General features: G+C 36.9%; 1 protein-coding gene, 1 long non-coding RNA gene, 1 other non-coding gene and 1 pseudogene across 3 annotated transcripts; all 4 read right to left on the reverse strand.

The window, feature by feature from the left end:
* Positions 1-7077: 7077 nt before the first annotated feature.
* LOC113292250 lies at positions 7078-7155 on the reverse strand (annotated as a pseudogene).
* Positions 7156-7262: 107 nt separating this feature from the next.
* LOC113292297 lies at positions 7263-7401 on the reverse strand. The gene has a single exon (XR_003331779.1). It is a non-coding gene; the product is annotated as a small nucleolar RNA snoR134 (small nucleolar RNA).
* A 2118-nt stretch (positions 7402-9519) lies between these two features.
* On the reverse strand, positions 9520-10602 carry LOC113286341 (proteasome activator subunit 4-like). The gene is made up of 3 exons (XM_026534985.1): positions 10479-10602; positions 10220-10390; positions 9520-9650 (listed from the first exon to the last, which is right to left on the reverse strand). Exons 1-3 carry the CDS (start codon positions 10532-10534, stop codon positions 9578-9580), a joined length of 300 nt encoding a protein of 99 aa, XP_026390770.1. The 5' UTR covers positions 10535-10602; the 3' UTR covers positions 9520-9577.
* A 103-nt stretch (positions 10603-10705) lies between these two features.
* LOC113286342 lies at positions 10706-12155 on the reverse strand. The gene is made up of 4 exons (XR_003329239.1): positions 12102-12155; positions 11687-11742; positions 10875-11049; positions 10706-10770 (listed from the first exon to the last, which is right to left on the reverse strand). It is a non-coding gene; the product is annotated as an uncharacterized LOC113286342 (long non-coding RNA).
* Positions 12156-16697: the final 4542 nt, after the last annotated feature.

Below are 16697 nucleotides of genomic sequence, written 5' to 3' on the forward strand. Positions count from 1 at the left end.
TAGGAATGCTTCCTCAACACACCCTTATCTTGGTGTTGAGACGTGCAAATTCCTCAACACCACTACTGTGTTGCTAGGCATGCTTCCTCAACACACCCTCCTCTTGGTGTTGAGACGTGCAAATTCCTCAACACCACTACTGTGTTGCCAGGCATGCTGCCTCAACACATCCTTTCTCTTAGTGTTGAGACGCGCAAATTCCTCAACACTCACTACTGTATTGCCAGGCATGCTGCCTCAACACATCCTTTCTCTTAGTGTTGAGACGTGAAAATTCCTCAACACTCACCACTGTGTTGCCAGGCATGCTGCCTCAACACATCGTTCTCTTAGTGTTGACACGTGAAAATTCCTAAACACTCACTACTGCGTTGCCAAGCATGCTGCCTCAACACATCCTTTATCTTAGTGTTGAGACGTGAAAATTCCTCAACACTCACCATTGTGTTTCCAGGCATGCTGCCTCAACACATCCTTATATTAGTGTTGAGACGTGCAAATTCCTCAACACTCACTACCCTGTTGTCAGGCATACTGTCTCAACACATCCTCCTTTTAGAGTTGAGACGTACAAATTCCTCAACACTTACTACTCTGTTTTCAGGCATATTGTCTCAACACATTCTCCTTTTAGAGTTGAGACGTACAAATTCTTCAACACTCACTATTGTGTTGTCATGGCCTCAATACATTATAGTGCTGACGGCTCCACCACCTCGACACTCATTTTTGTATTCAAGGCTCGTTGCACCAACACTACATGGCACCAGTACTCCGTGGCCAAGACAGAAGCGCGCCAACACAAGGATCATAGACTACTCATGTCTCCTGCCAAAGGTTAGTCAATTTTTTCCTGGTAATCTCTTCATGACTTTCCCTTTTGATTTTATCCTTCTCTGTCACCATCTCATGCTTACCCCGCAACAATGCCATTGTTGTGGGCTAAGCAAGGGACTTAATGTTGATGGTGGTTTTTAATTCATGGATAAATTTGTAAAACCTTGCATTTAATGTACCATCACTCTGCAAAATAACGGAGTCGCGGAGTAGGAGAAAAAATGAGGGAAGCGTGGCCATGCCATATGCTATCCGGCGCCACTTGTCCACGCCCCATGCTACCTAACCGTCCCTTACTCCTTTGTCGACCAATCAGGTCGCTTTAAACCTGCCACACTCCCATTAGTTGTGGCTGGGACCATACCTGCTGGCCCTATTCCCCATCGACCAATCAGGTCACATTAAACCCGCCACATGCACCAAAAGGGTAGCCACGCCCATGCTTGGCCGACCCCCTACTTTAATTCACCAATCAGATTTCCCTAAACCTGCCACAACTTTAAAAGAGGTGGAAATTGCGTCAAGTGGTCGCCATGCCAAATTGGCTTCCCAAAACCGAGCGCACATGCCAAAGCGGCATGCCAAAACACGCCAAACGTGCCAACGCGCCATAAATAGCGCACCTAAGTGCCAACCCACTTTCTGTTCGTGGTCAACGCAGCAACATACTTCAATTTGGCTATCCTAACCAGAAACACGACCATGCTCTAGTGGCGGTAGATGAGACCCTAATTTCTAGTCATGGCATGAACTATGCCACTCCGGGCCCACAACTAGTGGTGGTAAACGGATCCACTTTCTTCATCATGGAAGCATGGTTTCCGACGGTTATACGTTACTCCACTCTTCCATCACTCAATCGCTCTCACTTCCTACGAGACCAGGTTACGTTTTATTACGACTTGTATAAATAAGTTTCACTTATTTCCACCAAAGAACAAGTTTTGGTCAGAGAATAACACAGTATCCGGAAATCACCAAAGAACTGGTAGCTTGTCATTCTGCAAACCAGTTCCACTTTCTGATACAAGTCATAAGACAAGCACACCTTCAGAATTAACCATTCTGGTCTCAACACTTTCTTCGCTTCCCTCCCTAAGACCAACCCTTCTCCTTCACTTTGTGACCGAAGCAAGCCTGGAACGGCCATTTCTTAGTTTAGGCCAGGATTGTATAGATTGATCTCTCGAATCAAAAGTACTCCCGTGCAGTGCATTGTTTAGGGTTTAGATTCGTTTCTCATCCACACACCCAATTTTACCAAAACCGGTAGAAAAAGTTTTCATCCTCAAACAACATTATATCCTCATCTTTTACCTCTAACGCCTAATAAGTATTGTACTAACTATCTAGTTTAAACACAAAACATATATTTCTAATTTGTCATTTAGTTTAATTTACAATATTTAATCGTAAGAAGCGTTATTTTTTTTCCATAATTATTTAATCATAATTATTATTTTTATCGCTATATATCTTTAATGAGATTTTAGTTAAGTTAAGTCCAATATGATACTAATGGATAAATGCTAACACTACTTTATTAAAATTATTATTACTATTATTATCATCTATAATTACTATTATAATATTTTTATTATTAACATTAATGGTCAAGCTATTATTCTAACTACTCTTACAAATATTATTGAGTCCCAAAAATATCATTAGCATTTATGTAATTATAAACTGTTGATTCTATATATGAGCCAAGGTACTCAGTAAGTTTATATGTGACTTTAAAGATTTATCAATAATACTAATCTCACTATTTTTAGTATTGAATTGTCTATGTGTTCACATTATTTTTGTTAGACTAATCAGTTATCTTTATTAACTAAAGTTATAGGTGTACCCTACAATTTTTACTTCATCAAGAATACATGGCACAGTTTGGATAATTTTGCCTGTGTAAGTGGCGGTCCAGATTCGCTCTCCAAATAGATAAATCTACGGCTGTGGTCGCTTACATGATATGATAACCCCACAAGTGTATTGTTTGGCTGATGAAAAACATGTTCGTCTTTCATGGCCCCACGAACCACCGGTAAATGAATACAAACAAATAAATGCTCTAAGTTACTTCTCCGGTTCTCCTACCTCTATTTCTGAGGCGTCTCTGTATTGCGTGGATCTAAATCGCAGAGGTAAATTCTTAAATTTTGATATGTAGATAAAATTCAAGATGGATATCATTTATAATGAGAGACAATAACATTTTTTAAACGTATTCTAATTATCTCTTTATTTCTATGTATCAATTTAAGGATTTCACTTTTTGAAAATTCCATAACGTAGCAAGTAAAAAGATCTTTGATTTAGTATCTGTTTATGATAAGTGTCCGACGGTACGGGTGATTTGCTTGATTATAAGATTTCTTCCTAAACCTAACTCGATTTACTTATTTTTTTCTTTCGTTTTCCTTCTGTAATTAAACTTATGGTAGTTAGATTTAGATTATTCTGGAACCTTGGGTTTTATTTGAATTTTATTTATGAGTTTTTGCAATTTTTTGGGCGACTGAAATGCTGATTTTGCAGATTGGTGAACTGGGAACAATATCAATCAATAAACATAAGAAGTTAAAGATTTCATGGAAGCTTTACAAGCTGGTATTCGGATATGCTTGAAATATGAAGATGGGGTTTATAGTGTTAGCAATTTTTAATTGAGATGGTTTTTCGTTGCTTAGAATCAATTTTTTTTATTAATTCTTATTAGTAGACTACTAATTTTTTGATCGAAGATCAAATTATTAAGAATGACTTCATTTGCAGGACGTGTGCTGGTTATTGCAAAAATCATATCCCAGGATGGTGAAAAAACATAGATCATTGGTAAATTTCTTTGCTACACCTTACCTAGGTTGTTTTGACGTCAACATTAACATCAGTACAAGTAGTACCATTTCTAAAACAAAATATCTATTCTAAGTTAAATAGCCACATTCTCGCAATTTAAATTTAAGGTGATGGCGTTGATGATTCTGTATGAATGAACATTTGTAGTTCGCACTTAATACTGTGGAGTACAGGGAAAAATGTTTTAGGTGGTTGTTTGTATTGACTTACTTTCCACCTTCACATGTTATGATTTCCTCCGGAGAAGCCTCATATTTTATACGAATGATTCTACCATGCCTCTTCCTCACAATATTTTGTACTTGTATGTGTAACCTTCAAATGACCAACAAAAATATTAAAATTATTGACGTATAAAATTTGATTTGCAGCATTACTTCCCTGCTATTGTGCTTGCAGTTTATTTTATTTCTTTCTATTGCTTATGTCCATATTATGTGCACTTTCTAACGAAAGTCTACTTTCTACTAGAAATATGAGGTGTAGAAATGTTTCTTTAATATCTAATTTGCAAATTTGGCTACTTTAGAAAACGAACTATATATGTATGGTCAGTATATTTTTTGATTATATAGAAAACATCATTGAGGTATTTATGGACGACTTTATGTTTATGGCGATTCATTTGATATTTGTTTAACTAATCTTGAACTTGTGCTTAAAAGATGCATAGACACTAATCTTGTTATAAATAGGGAGAAATGCCACTTTATGGTAAACTATAAAATTGTACTTGGCCACATCGTGTCCTCTCAAGTGCTCGAAGTAGACAAGGAAAAGATAGACTTGATTAAGAACTTACAATACCCCACTTCGGTGAGGGAAATTCACTCGTTTCTTGGTCATGCAGGTTTTTATAGGAGGTTTATCAAAGATTTCTCCAAAATCTCAATGCCAATGTACAAATTATTGCAAAAAGAGGTTTCTTTTAACTTCGACCAGGAGTGCAAGGATGCCTTTGAAAAATTGAAGGAATTGTTGACTATTGCACCTATTATTAAGTCACCTGGCTGGAGTTTGTCGTTCGAGTTAATGTGTGATACAAGTGACTATGCAGTCGGAGCTGTTTTGGGTCAGAAAGTAGACAAGAGGTCACATGTGATTTATTATGCATCAAGGACCCTTAATGAGGCTCAACTCAACTATTCTACTACTAAGAAAGAGTTTTTGGATATGTTATTTGCATCAGAAACATTCAGAGCTTATTTGGTGGGTACCAATGTGATTGTACATTCTGATCATGCAGCACTACGGTACCTATTGAAAAAGAAGGAGGCTAAGCCAAGACTCATACGTTGGAATCTTTTGTTGCAAGAATTCAATATGGAAATAGAGATAAGAAAGGTGTTGAGAATACATTCGCTGATCATCTTAGTAGACTTGTTGTTTCCGAAGAAGAACTCCCATTACAGGATCGTTTTCGAGACGAACAACTTTTCTCGATTGAAGAATCAACACCTTGGTATGTTGATATATTGAACTATTTGGTTACAAGGCAAGTACCTAGTACGATGTCTAATTTTCAAAAGCTACAGCTTAAGAAAATATCCAAGCAATATGTATGGGACAAGCCCTACTTGTGGAAATATGGTGCTGATCAAATTATCTGCAGGTCGTGCCAAACTCTAAATTTCAGTCAATTCTATCTTTTTGTCATTCTTATGATTGTGGTGGTCACTTCGATGCAAAACTTACCGCTCTCAAAGTCCTTGAGAGTGGGTTTTTTTGGCCTACCCTATTTGAGGATGCATATGTTTTTTCCAAATCTTGTGATAGATGTCAACGAAAGAGAAATCTAGGTTCTCGAAATTAAATGCCACTCAATCATATTCTCAATGTCGATATTTTTGATGTGTGGGTGTTGATGGTGGTTTTTCGAATAGGGCTAAAATTGTAAAACCCTGTATTTAATGCGCTGACGCCCTCCAAGGGTATAAAGTCATTTAAGAAGTGATGAGTGTAAAAAACCTCTTAATCATTGAGAAATTCAATATGTATGGAATTCATTCAGAATGGTGCGTACAACGGCAATCCCAAATATTCTGTGAATTATATTAGCATTATTAATTAGCGCATGATTTGCCTAGTATTTTCCATGCTATGTTCTCAGCCGAACTCTCATTATTGACATGACATGACGATTAAGTGTTCACTCTCAGCAGAGTAATATGAATCTCCCGAAGTGCCAATATTGAGATACGCATGAAATACCCACACAAGATACATTACTCCCTGACAAAGAGAGTCTTGAATCGATGCGCTTTTAATTAAAGACAGCTCGATCGAACATGTTTAATTTCCTTAAAAAAAAATCTAGACTGTCCATATCAGTCTCAGAAACGATCACGGCCACACAAGTTGGCCGCGCAATTTAACAAGCTTAGTCAAACCCTGGCAGGAATAGGAAATTATCGTGATGACCACCGGCGGGCCCACTTATGCCCTAGACGGTCGAACATCACCATACATCTCCCATCACCATCAAAGGCCAACCCTAAGTAGGGTAGCCGCGTTGCTTGGGAGGATCTCGAACGAGCTTGAACTATCCAAGACAGTCTCAAAACCATAATAACCGTCCAACTTCGCCTGCTTGCTTGGACGGGTTAGATGATCCCATGAGAAATTAGGGAAACGCTGACATGCACACCGGAGGCCCTACTTTCTACTTGCTCGAACGACTTTCAATGGTGGGGCCATTGAGCAGTGAAACTCTTGCCCAAACCATGGCAAGCGTGATGTTTCCAAACCCTAAATTGGGTTGCGGAAATACACTAGCGTCTTAAATCGATCACGACCATCCAACTTATCTAGCCTATTTGGATGGCTTAGATCGCATTTAGGACCATCAGGAAGGTACGCATGCGTTCACCGTCAGCCCAACATTGTCCCCAAGTGATCGATCTCCCCAAAGGAGGCCAACGACATACCAAACCGTTTGGTCAAAGTCGTGTGGGCGTGGCTGTTTCAAAAACCTAATTAGGGTTTGCGGCAACACACATCTGTCATAAATTGATCGTGACCATCCATCTTCACCAGCCTAAACGGACGGTGTAGATATATACTCAAGAGGTCCCAAGGATGTCAATGTGATAACTGTGGGCCCACCTTTGCGTGTGACCGGCCGACCTATGCAGACTAGGGCCCCGTGCCTCGAAACGCACGCCCCAAAGGAGAGATCACAATGTTGTACAGTTATGTACACACCTAAATAAATCTGACATCCATACCCACAAAAACAGACTGTATACCAGAAAACATGCATCAATTATTGAATAGCATAATGGTGTACAACTATGTACAAACCTATAAAAAATCCAACACCTTGGGAGAGTATAATTTTGAAGCAAGCTCTATGAGTAGATCATTAAAAAGAGACTTAGGCTTCTGTGTAACATTCAGATCATTGATAAATCTCACTGAAATCCACTAAGATATAAAATCTATCATCATTAGCATGTTAATCATTTGTGCATTTGATATAGAATCAAATTAAACCAGAACATGACTTCTACAGAACCTTAACTGGATAAGCAACTTTTAATACTAATCCTGAAACAATAAGAAAATGTGGCAGTTATTTTGACACAAATAAGCTGTTGAAGAACTAAGCAAACCTGCAACACTAAACGGCAAAAATTTAGCATGAGCATTGGGATTTTTTCGTCATATTATATTTCAGAGAATCCCGGATGCAACATGCAGATAATACAAAACAAAACAAAACAAAACAAAGTGAACAAATAGATGTAGAGGGTACGCACTCAACAACTATGTTAATACCGAGTCCCTAAATTATTGATAACCGGACACAAACCTACTTTTTCACGGGAATTACATAGGTGCACCAATATGTACACCCCTGCGAAACATGCATAAAATCGATCATTCATAACCATACACAAACCTATTTTTCATGGGAATTACACGGGTGCACCAATATGTACACCCCTAAAAAACATGCATTAAATCGTCTACCTAGGCAGGCACCAATCATATCCATATTGGATAAACATAATATGGAAACAAAGATGGATTTGAACCATCAGCCTCCGCAAACCTCGTTATGGGCTTGGGCGCTCTACCATTTTGATCTTATGAGTCCCTAAATTTAATACGTAAAACTAAAAATGATTGACGTCAAAGACACATCAGTAATAATATTGTTTTGAACCATCAATAACACGTGTACAACTATGTACACACAATCAATAGATATGCATCAATGTAGACATCAACAATAAACAGGTGCATAATTATGTACACATAAAGAACCGTTATAAACTTACCGAAGTCACACTGACATCCTTATGCACAAGTTCCTTCAGTAAACTATGAACTCCTAATCACAAAAAAGAGAGAACTTGTAGGCAAGAGTTTAATCGTTTGACAGGGAATATAGGCAATGAGTTAAAGTAATGCAAACCATAGCAACTACTGGCACTACAGGAAATCTAGTAGTAATTAACGAAATCTCAATGAGACGGCGATATACTTTCTCAGAAGCGATAAGATGTGGTTGGTAATATCAGCTTCAGTAATTTGCTTCAAAAAGAATTGACATGTGGTACGACTATGTGCACATTAACGATCAACATGTGTACGATTAATGCACTTTAATAATCAATATGTGTACATTAAGAATCGACATGTGTTTAACTATGTGCACATCAACAATTAAATAACAACATGCCACAATTGGACTTACCAGTTGTTAGTGCAGCAAATGGGAAACATTTTCTATGAGCAACCTTATTATCGTGCTACTCAAACGACCTAATTATACCAAAAAATTAAGAGTAGAATCAACAAATTAACCAGATAGAAGAAAAAAATTAATATGGATAAAAAGCTCATTTAAAAAAGTAATCGATAATCTGCATGATAATCTGCATACTGTAAATGTTCAAGCTCCTTAACACTATGTCTTAACAATAACAATTCTTCAATGGTCTTGCTTTCATTTAACTAACCATGCATTTTCCGGTAAATAAACACTAAACAAAATTTTAAACTCTATAGCAAGAGACAGTGTGCATTAACCATTAACAGGTGTACAACTAAATGTACATTGACAATCAACAGGTGTACAACTATGTACACACCATAAATCAACATGTGTACAATTGTGTACACATTAAGTTCACAATCCGATTATTAGGAACATGCGACTTTATTACAAGTTATCAACAAGACCACTAACTTCCAGACAAAAAACAGATCGAAAGAATCCCATCTCCCATAATAGATATCCCATTCTTCGATAATAGATTTTGGCATTATTATATTTAGCAGAATACATATATGCTTAGAAAAATATAAAAAAATACGGTGGAAAAGGAACTAACCTTAGCCGTTGGTGCACCAGTTCGCGATCAATTAATTTTGATAATAATGATCATATTGAAGGATAATGTGTAAACAAGTCCACAACAAGGATGCACATTGTAAACATAAAGAAGATTAAATTATTACCCAATGAACTTAAGCACTATTTGCACAAAACCATTTTTTGTCTTAAACAATTTGTGTATCAAGTATCAAATACTCCCTCCGTCCCAAATTAAACAATGAAGATACTGAACTTAAAAATAGCTAGATTTGATTAAACAATGAAGATACTAAACATAATACATATAGCTTTGTTATGAGCTATATAGGACATGTACTCGATTTAGAAAAATGTAATGCTTATAAGTGAGACAGGACAATGGTAAACAACTACGTACACATCTACAAAATACAAAAAAAATAACTAGAACTGATTCATCCACTTTTATTAATTTTCTTATCAAATATGTCAACAAATTCGAGCAGCTAAGACGTTAATAGTGTTTGAATCCTTGCAATTGTAAAATGTTAATACCTGAAAAATGAGGCACTACAATGGTATACATACATCCACAAAATCCAGAAAATAGCTAGAACCTTCATTTAGAAAATCTTGAAAACACCTACAAAATCCACAAAACCAATAAAGATTAATATCAAACTGTATCAGGGTATAATATAGTTTTGTACCATTAATTATTAGCATGTGTACAACCATATACACATTGGCAATCAACAAGTGTAGAACTTTGTACACATTAACAATCAACGGGTATATAACTATGTACCCGGTAACAATTAATGTTACCAACAACTTGGAACTGACAACTCTCTATGAAACAATGAGAAAATATGTACCCCGATTTTAAACGACTTTTTTACAGTACTCAATTTATTCCAATCTCCTGGCAAGTAAAATTTTTCCATTTTGCATTTCAAACAAAAGAATAAATTAGAGGCGTGAACTTGCTGCTAATATCTAGAAAAAAGCATTCAGGCCTGTAAATAAGTGCCTATGCACACGAATCAATTGCCTAGTTATGAAGAGGCCCTCGCAGCTTGAAGTCAAGCCAAAAATGCATTATCCCAAGCAAATGTGTATCATTTGTGGGTAGGCACATATTAATAGGCTAGAATGTCTTTTTTCTAATATTAACAATTTAGAAGAACCATTAAAGGTTAGTGCACTTACACACCAACAGTTTCATAGATATGTAGTGAAAGGCTCAAAAGATCATTTAGTAAAAGAAACACATGATCTGATGGAGATAGATTTCCATTCATCGGGAACAGATGATATGATGCCTGTGATGATCTCCAAGTGTTATGCATGTATGCCTTGTCAATAGGTCCCCATTTGTTCCTGAAGAAAACATAAAACATGAAGTCGAGAATTATCCAAGAAATATGGAAATTAATAATAATTTAAAGAGAAAGAAAAAATGCTTAACCTTCTTTTTCCTTTCGAATGAGATGTCACAATAAAATTTATTGGAGGATTTATCATGGCAGCAGATTCCGATTTCCAGGCTGCCGATGATTTGACCAATCATCAAAATCCAAGCTTCCTATAAAACAGATTAGAGGAATCAACATATGAAAGATTAAAGAATTAGCAGTCAGTGTTGAACGGCTTACGTCTTACTAATTGATAAACTTTAAAATACAGAGCCATACCAAAGTTTCCTAATGCATCCATTATACGAACAATGAGTATCAAAAGGATGTTATGACTCCATCATTCTGCCAATATATACATGCCCAGTAATCCAAAAATCACAGTTGTTTAGAAAACCGTAGAAAAGCAGAAGGGAAGCTTCAATAAAAAATGAGGTATAAAGAATTACTTGCAAGCCACTGTGTATGATTTCATTTTTTCCCCTTAGTTTGGAACTTCCAACAGTTGAACCAGATGCTCCAGCAATTACGAAAGAAAAATCATCTCCACCTTTGACCTTCTCATTTCTCAAAGATGGACGAAAATCGGGCAAGCATGAAAGAACACCTTGAAGTGAAGAACCGCTGCGTACGTAAAAGAGTAACTTTTAAGTATATTTTTTCTCATTTCCTGGAACACACATTTCATCATTTGTCAAGGAAATTTAGTATCTCTGCTTGTCCCACAATTTCCAATATCTAGAAATAAAAATCACCATGAAAACTAATGCGCACAGTTAAACGTCTTCACCTATGAAATAATGAAACAGATGTACCAAACGATTAACTTTAACGTCTTCAGCAATGAAATAATGAAGCAGATGTGCCAAAAGATTAAGAATGAAAAACTGAAAATCCACGTATGGAATTATTTGCAAGGCTAGTCTACTCATCTACTACAATGGTATAGTAGATAAACATTGTAAATTTAAGCATCCAACGTCAATTCTCACAATTAATTATAAACTCCTCTTTTAATAGAAAATATGTTACAGTGATTCAGGCACATAAACATTCATACATTCAGAAACTATTAATCTTAACTAAAATCTCAAACCAAGCTCCTTGTACAGTTCAAAACCATCGAAACATTATGGACTTTCCTAATAGATGGTTAATCAAACGTTAAATTAATAACAGGTAAATCCATGACTACAATATGGACTTTCCTAATAGAAATTAAACAATAAGGATACTGAAGTTAGTGAAATCGACCATTTACCATTAGAACAATCAAAGGTACTCGTCTCTGTGTCGTCTCCAAGGTCCAGCAGTCTGCTACAAAAGATTTATCATCATTTAAACCAATTGATAAGCAAAAAATAATTAGATGATTATAGATCCAACTTCTTCCCATTAATTGAATAAGAAGCTCTAACCAAAATCAAAGAAATTAGGTTTTTGAAATCGTAAAAAAATTATCTAAAATCGATAAAGTAACATCGGCGATCAAATTAAATGATAACAACATGTTCTCATCTTTTATACCGCTTTTCAATTAATAAAATCTTCAAATTAATTTGCTGAAATACATCAATTTTGAGTTTATCTTCAAGAAAGAGAACAGACGATGATTTTTATTTTCAAGATGAATTCAGTAGTTGTTTGATTATCATAATTAGGTTTGAAGATTGAACCTTCGTTGAAACGACGAGATCAGGTTTTATGATTTTTTTTCTTCGCTCGGGAGATGTTTCCATGAAATGAAAATGAAAAAAAATGAAAACTGAAATACGCAGAACTGGTAGTATATTTAGCTGAGGGGTATTTCTGCCCTCCGGAAAACTGGTTTTGGACTGAATCGTTCCAGAAAGGACTAACCCGTACGAAATTTAGCAAATTTGGATCTCCTAGTACTAGGCCTGAGATGGCAGGACTAGAGTGTCTAAAGCTCGACATATTTGGGACTAAACGTCAATTTGTACTTTAACAAAATACTGGGGACTGACGGTCCACTGATCATGGCGATCAGTTTCACAGTCCAAGACTCGTGACAACAGACTCTCATGTAGTAATCATTCATCATAAAAGGAATTCTTCCACCGAGACATGCAATCATGGTCATTACATCACCTCCTCTTGAGAGCAACCTCAGTGGTGGTCCCGTGACCAGGGTTTCGGAAGTGATGTTCTACGTCTGACAGAAACAAGACGACACTGCAAGCACCATGCTCATGTATCAATCAAGTACTCCTGATCTAAATTGAATCAATGATATCAAAATCCTTCACCAACCGTTCAAGACACAAGCGAATGGTCTAAAGACACAACAGGAGTGTTTTACAACAAGCCCGTCTGAGATAATTTTACGCTGCCCTGTATAAGACGACGAACTGGGAGAAGTTGGTGAAGAATCTAGGTGTGGGTCATATACCATTCTCTTTGTATGGATGTTATATACAACTTATCCAAAATTCACAACAATTGGAGAAACGAGCAAAACGATGTGGCCAAAACTTTGGACTACGCACCAGTTGAAAATTTTCTGAAAACTTCCTGGAAGTTTACTGTTTCATCGATTTCGACCCTTAAACATGTTCAAATTTCAAAAATATTCTTTGCTAAAGCTTGGAAATTTTCTGGGAATGAGGATACATGGGAAGAGCGCGAAAATCCGACATCGGATGAAGATTTTATGGCGTTTTTGCTAAAAGACGAAGTTCTGAATTTTCTGTTTCGGGTTTTGGGAATTCTCCGCCTCGCCATGGTCCAAGGATGAATGAGCAGCGTCAATACCTTGTTCATCCACGATAATTTCTTCCTGGATTCATTAACAACAATTATTATTATTTCATTCAAGGAGATGCCACGATCATCTGCGCAAAAGAGATACTTACATCAACTTCTTCATCAGTGCTGGATTCCTGAATTGTTTGCCAGGGAACAAGTTGAAGACCGTCAATCGATGGAGAAGGAGCGCTAACAACTCACCAAATAAACGGCTGGGGACTGCACGTTATTTTCTAACATCCTGTAGTCCTTACTTCTGGGTTCTCCACTCCCGTAGACTTTCTTCCATTTCCGTGGAGTCCACATTGATCCGGGATCTCACTATACGATCATCCTGTAGTAAATATAATGGAATAACCATGAGTACAACTCAGTATGAAGGATCTCTCACCATCACTCAAAGGTCCCAGAAGTACCATTTCTTAAAGTTTCATCCGTAGAGATGTCATCTCTGGAAATACCATCTTTGGAAGTATCATCATGGGAGTCATTCATTCTTGCAAAGTGTCTATTTCAGCGCATCGTTCATACAAAGCTAAGTATTCGACAAAACAATGAATCATGGAATAAAGGTGCTCACAACAGCGTCTACAAAAATGGTAACCATCCAACTCTTACCTATTTAAAATTTCACTAGATGTAGTGATTACAATCTCGATAATATGTTCGCTCCTTCAAACCTGCAAAGACGAACAAAATTCAATTTTCATAAAACTGTGAACAATTCACGAAACTTCCATCATGTGAACAATTCACATTATTTTCATTGTGTGAGCGACTCCCACCGAGTGAACACTCATTGGTTTTGTGCATACACTATCAGATCACAAAATCCATACAAACAATATTTATCAAAAATTGTTTACTTTTAGCAACTGCTGAAATCAAAAAATTAATTTCACATAAATTTTCACTATGTGAATATTCACTAGCTTTTCAAAAATTGGACAAACGTCCATTCTACAATTGTGAAAACTCACATACAGACATTATTTCGCCATGAATAATTGTCTACTTTCAACAGTTGTTCAAAATCAAAATATTGATTTTACAAAAATATATATTTTAACGTGAAACTCACGTAACTTTGAAAATATATGTATATATTTTGCTCCCTCTCGCAAGCATCCGTCGTGAAACGAGAGCATATTTAAAAATAAAATTATGAAGGCTCACATATAGAAAATAAAAAATTTCATAAAAGCTCATATACAAAATTTTTATTACTAACAGACGCACGTCTTTTCAAAAAAAAACTTTTCTCTCGTACGAGCATCCATCTTTGAAACGAGAGTTTATTCCCTTTTGTGAAATCTCACATATTTAAAAAATAAAATTTTGGCTTCCGTGAAAACGCATAGACAAAAATTTTATCATTGGACTCAGGTCTATTTTGTTTGTTTCTTAAACTAACAAACGAACGAACGTCTGTTCCTAAAACAAGGATTTATTTTTTGGGGCTCGGGCCCGCAAACGCTAAACCAACCAGAACTGAGCCTCCTGACATCCAAATCAGCCGTGCCTCATATTTCCGTGTTCACGGAATCACACTTTATCATATTATCAGGGTCCTTATCTGTACATTTTCTCGTACATGACACCATTGGAGCAAATCGAGGATTCTGAGAATACCTTTGTGTGACTGAGTTCAACCACTGATCTCGTCAACTGAAAATCACCATCTAATGCTTACTGCGGAACATGACTGTCCCTCACTAAGCAGGGGACTTAATTTTGATTTTGGATTTTCAACAAAGGTCAAAATCGTAAAATCATGATACTGCATGTCCCTGACACGGCTTTCAGACATGTGACGACTCATATTTTATGAGCCATGATGAACATGTTTTGCGAAAGGCCTCCACTAGTTGAGCGTTCGATGCCTCTAATTTCTTCATGCCCTCTATGTATAATAACATAATTGGGGGTTCTCCTCAGATTGAGAATTTAACACCTCCAGGATATCAGTGACACTCACTGTTCCCTGACTATATAGAGAGACCCCCATCCATATAGAGAACGATTGGGCGGTTCTTCTCATATTGAGAGCTTAACGTTTTCAGGACGTCGGTGACACTTACTGTTCCCTGACTATGTGGAGAGACCGTGTATAGACTCAGGAGGTTCTAAGATTGAGAGCATTAACGCCTTCAGGTCATAAGCAACACCTGTGAATCCCTGACTATGCACCCTTCAGGATGGATGTGATGCTTTAACTGGCTAATATCCTTTCTGCAATAGATTGATTCTGCCGTGACATTCACCACTGAATTCCCAGAAGATGATCTATTTTATCTCTTTGCTCTGATTCCATGGTCGAATCCACGGCTTGATCCCATGGAATGGCAACAGATAATTATTTTATCTTATTACTCCGATTTCATGATCGAATCCACGACTGATCTCATGGAATGGTAATAAATAATCTTATTACTTCGATTTCATGATCGAATCCAAGGCTGATCTAATAGGATGGTAATAACTACTTTCATTACTCCGATTCTATGGTCGAATCCACGATCCCATGGAAGGGTAGTACTCGTTTATTATTCTGAATTCATGGTCGAATCCAAGGCTGATCCTATGGATTGATAATAGAAAACTACTCACTTTTATTACTCAGTCTCATGAATCATTCCCCACTGAATTTCATAAATTAGTAATAAATACTCAATAAATGGGCATTAGGACCATCACTGAGTAAGCACCGTAAAATGGTGCAAGTGTACTCAACAATGATGCACGACCGAGCACCCGAATGCACGAACGAGCATTCAAAAATATGGAAAAATGAGGAATTCTACACAAGATAGGAGAAAAACAATAATAATAAAATAATAAGAGGCGCTCATGGGCCGGGACCACCGGCTAGCCGGTCGTGCCCTAACCGTGGCCGGTCCCATGCCTCTCCCATTATTTTTTTTTTTTTTTTTATTTTCATGAACTCATGAAAATTCCTTCATTCTAGCAACTTTCCTTGTTTGAGAAAAACTCACGGTTTCTCCAAATTTTCATGGTTTCATGAGAAATAATAATATAGAATAAGGAAAGGTGTTGCGGGACCGGGCAACCTAGCCGGACGGCCATGCCCAAGCCGTGGCCGGTCTCACACCTTGCAATCCCTAGTCTTCTGTAATTATTATTTCCCTAATCTCATGAAACTCCTCCGTTTCAACAAAACTCATGGTTTCTCCATAGTTTCACGATTTCATGAAAAATAATATTATAAAATTAGGAAAGGTGTCGTGGGACCGGGAAACTTGGTCGGGTCCCACACCTTGCGATCCCTATTCTTTCATAAATATTATTTCCCTCATCTCATGAAACTCCTCAGTTTGAGCAAAAATCATGATTTCTTCATATTTTCTCAAATATTGCTCAAACCATGAAAAGGCCAAAAGTCGATATAGTCACGCGACCAACTAGGCTACTTACGAAAAATATTAAAATACCATTATTTTAATACTTACAAAATATTGATCAATTGAGCATACATGCTCATT

The sequence above is a fragment of the Papaver somniferum genome, chromosome 6 (genome assembly GCF_003573695.1).
Source record: "Papaver somniferum cultivar HN1 chromosome 6, ASM357369v1, whole genome shotgun sequence".
NCBI lineage: Eukaryota > Viridiplantae > Streptophyta > Magnoliopsida > Ranunculales > Papaveraceae > Papaver > Papaver somniferum.

Coding starts and splice junctions, on each gene's coding strand:
- LOC113286341 (XM_026534985.1), bottom strand. CDS start 10,534: ATGATAAATCCTCCAATAAATTTTATTGTGACATCTCATTCGAAAGGA. Junction 10,391..10,478: donor CATTCGAAAGGAAAAAGAAG/GTTAAGCATTTT, acceptor TGTTTTCTTCAG/GAACAAATGGGGACCTATTG. Junction 9,651..10,219: donor ATCTATGAAACTGTTGGTGT/GTAAGTGCACTA, acceptor TGGATTTTGTAG/GTGTTTTCAAGATTTTCTAA.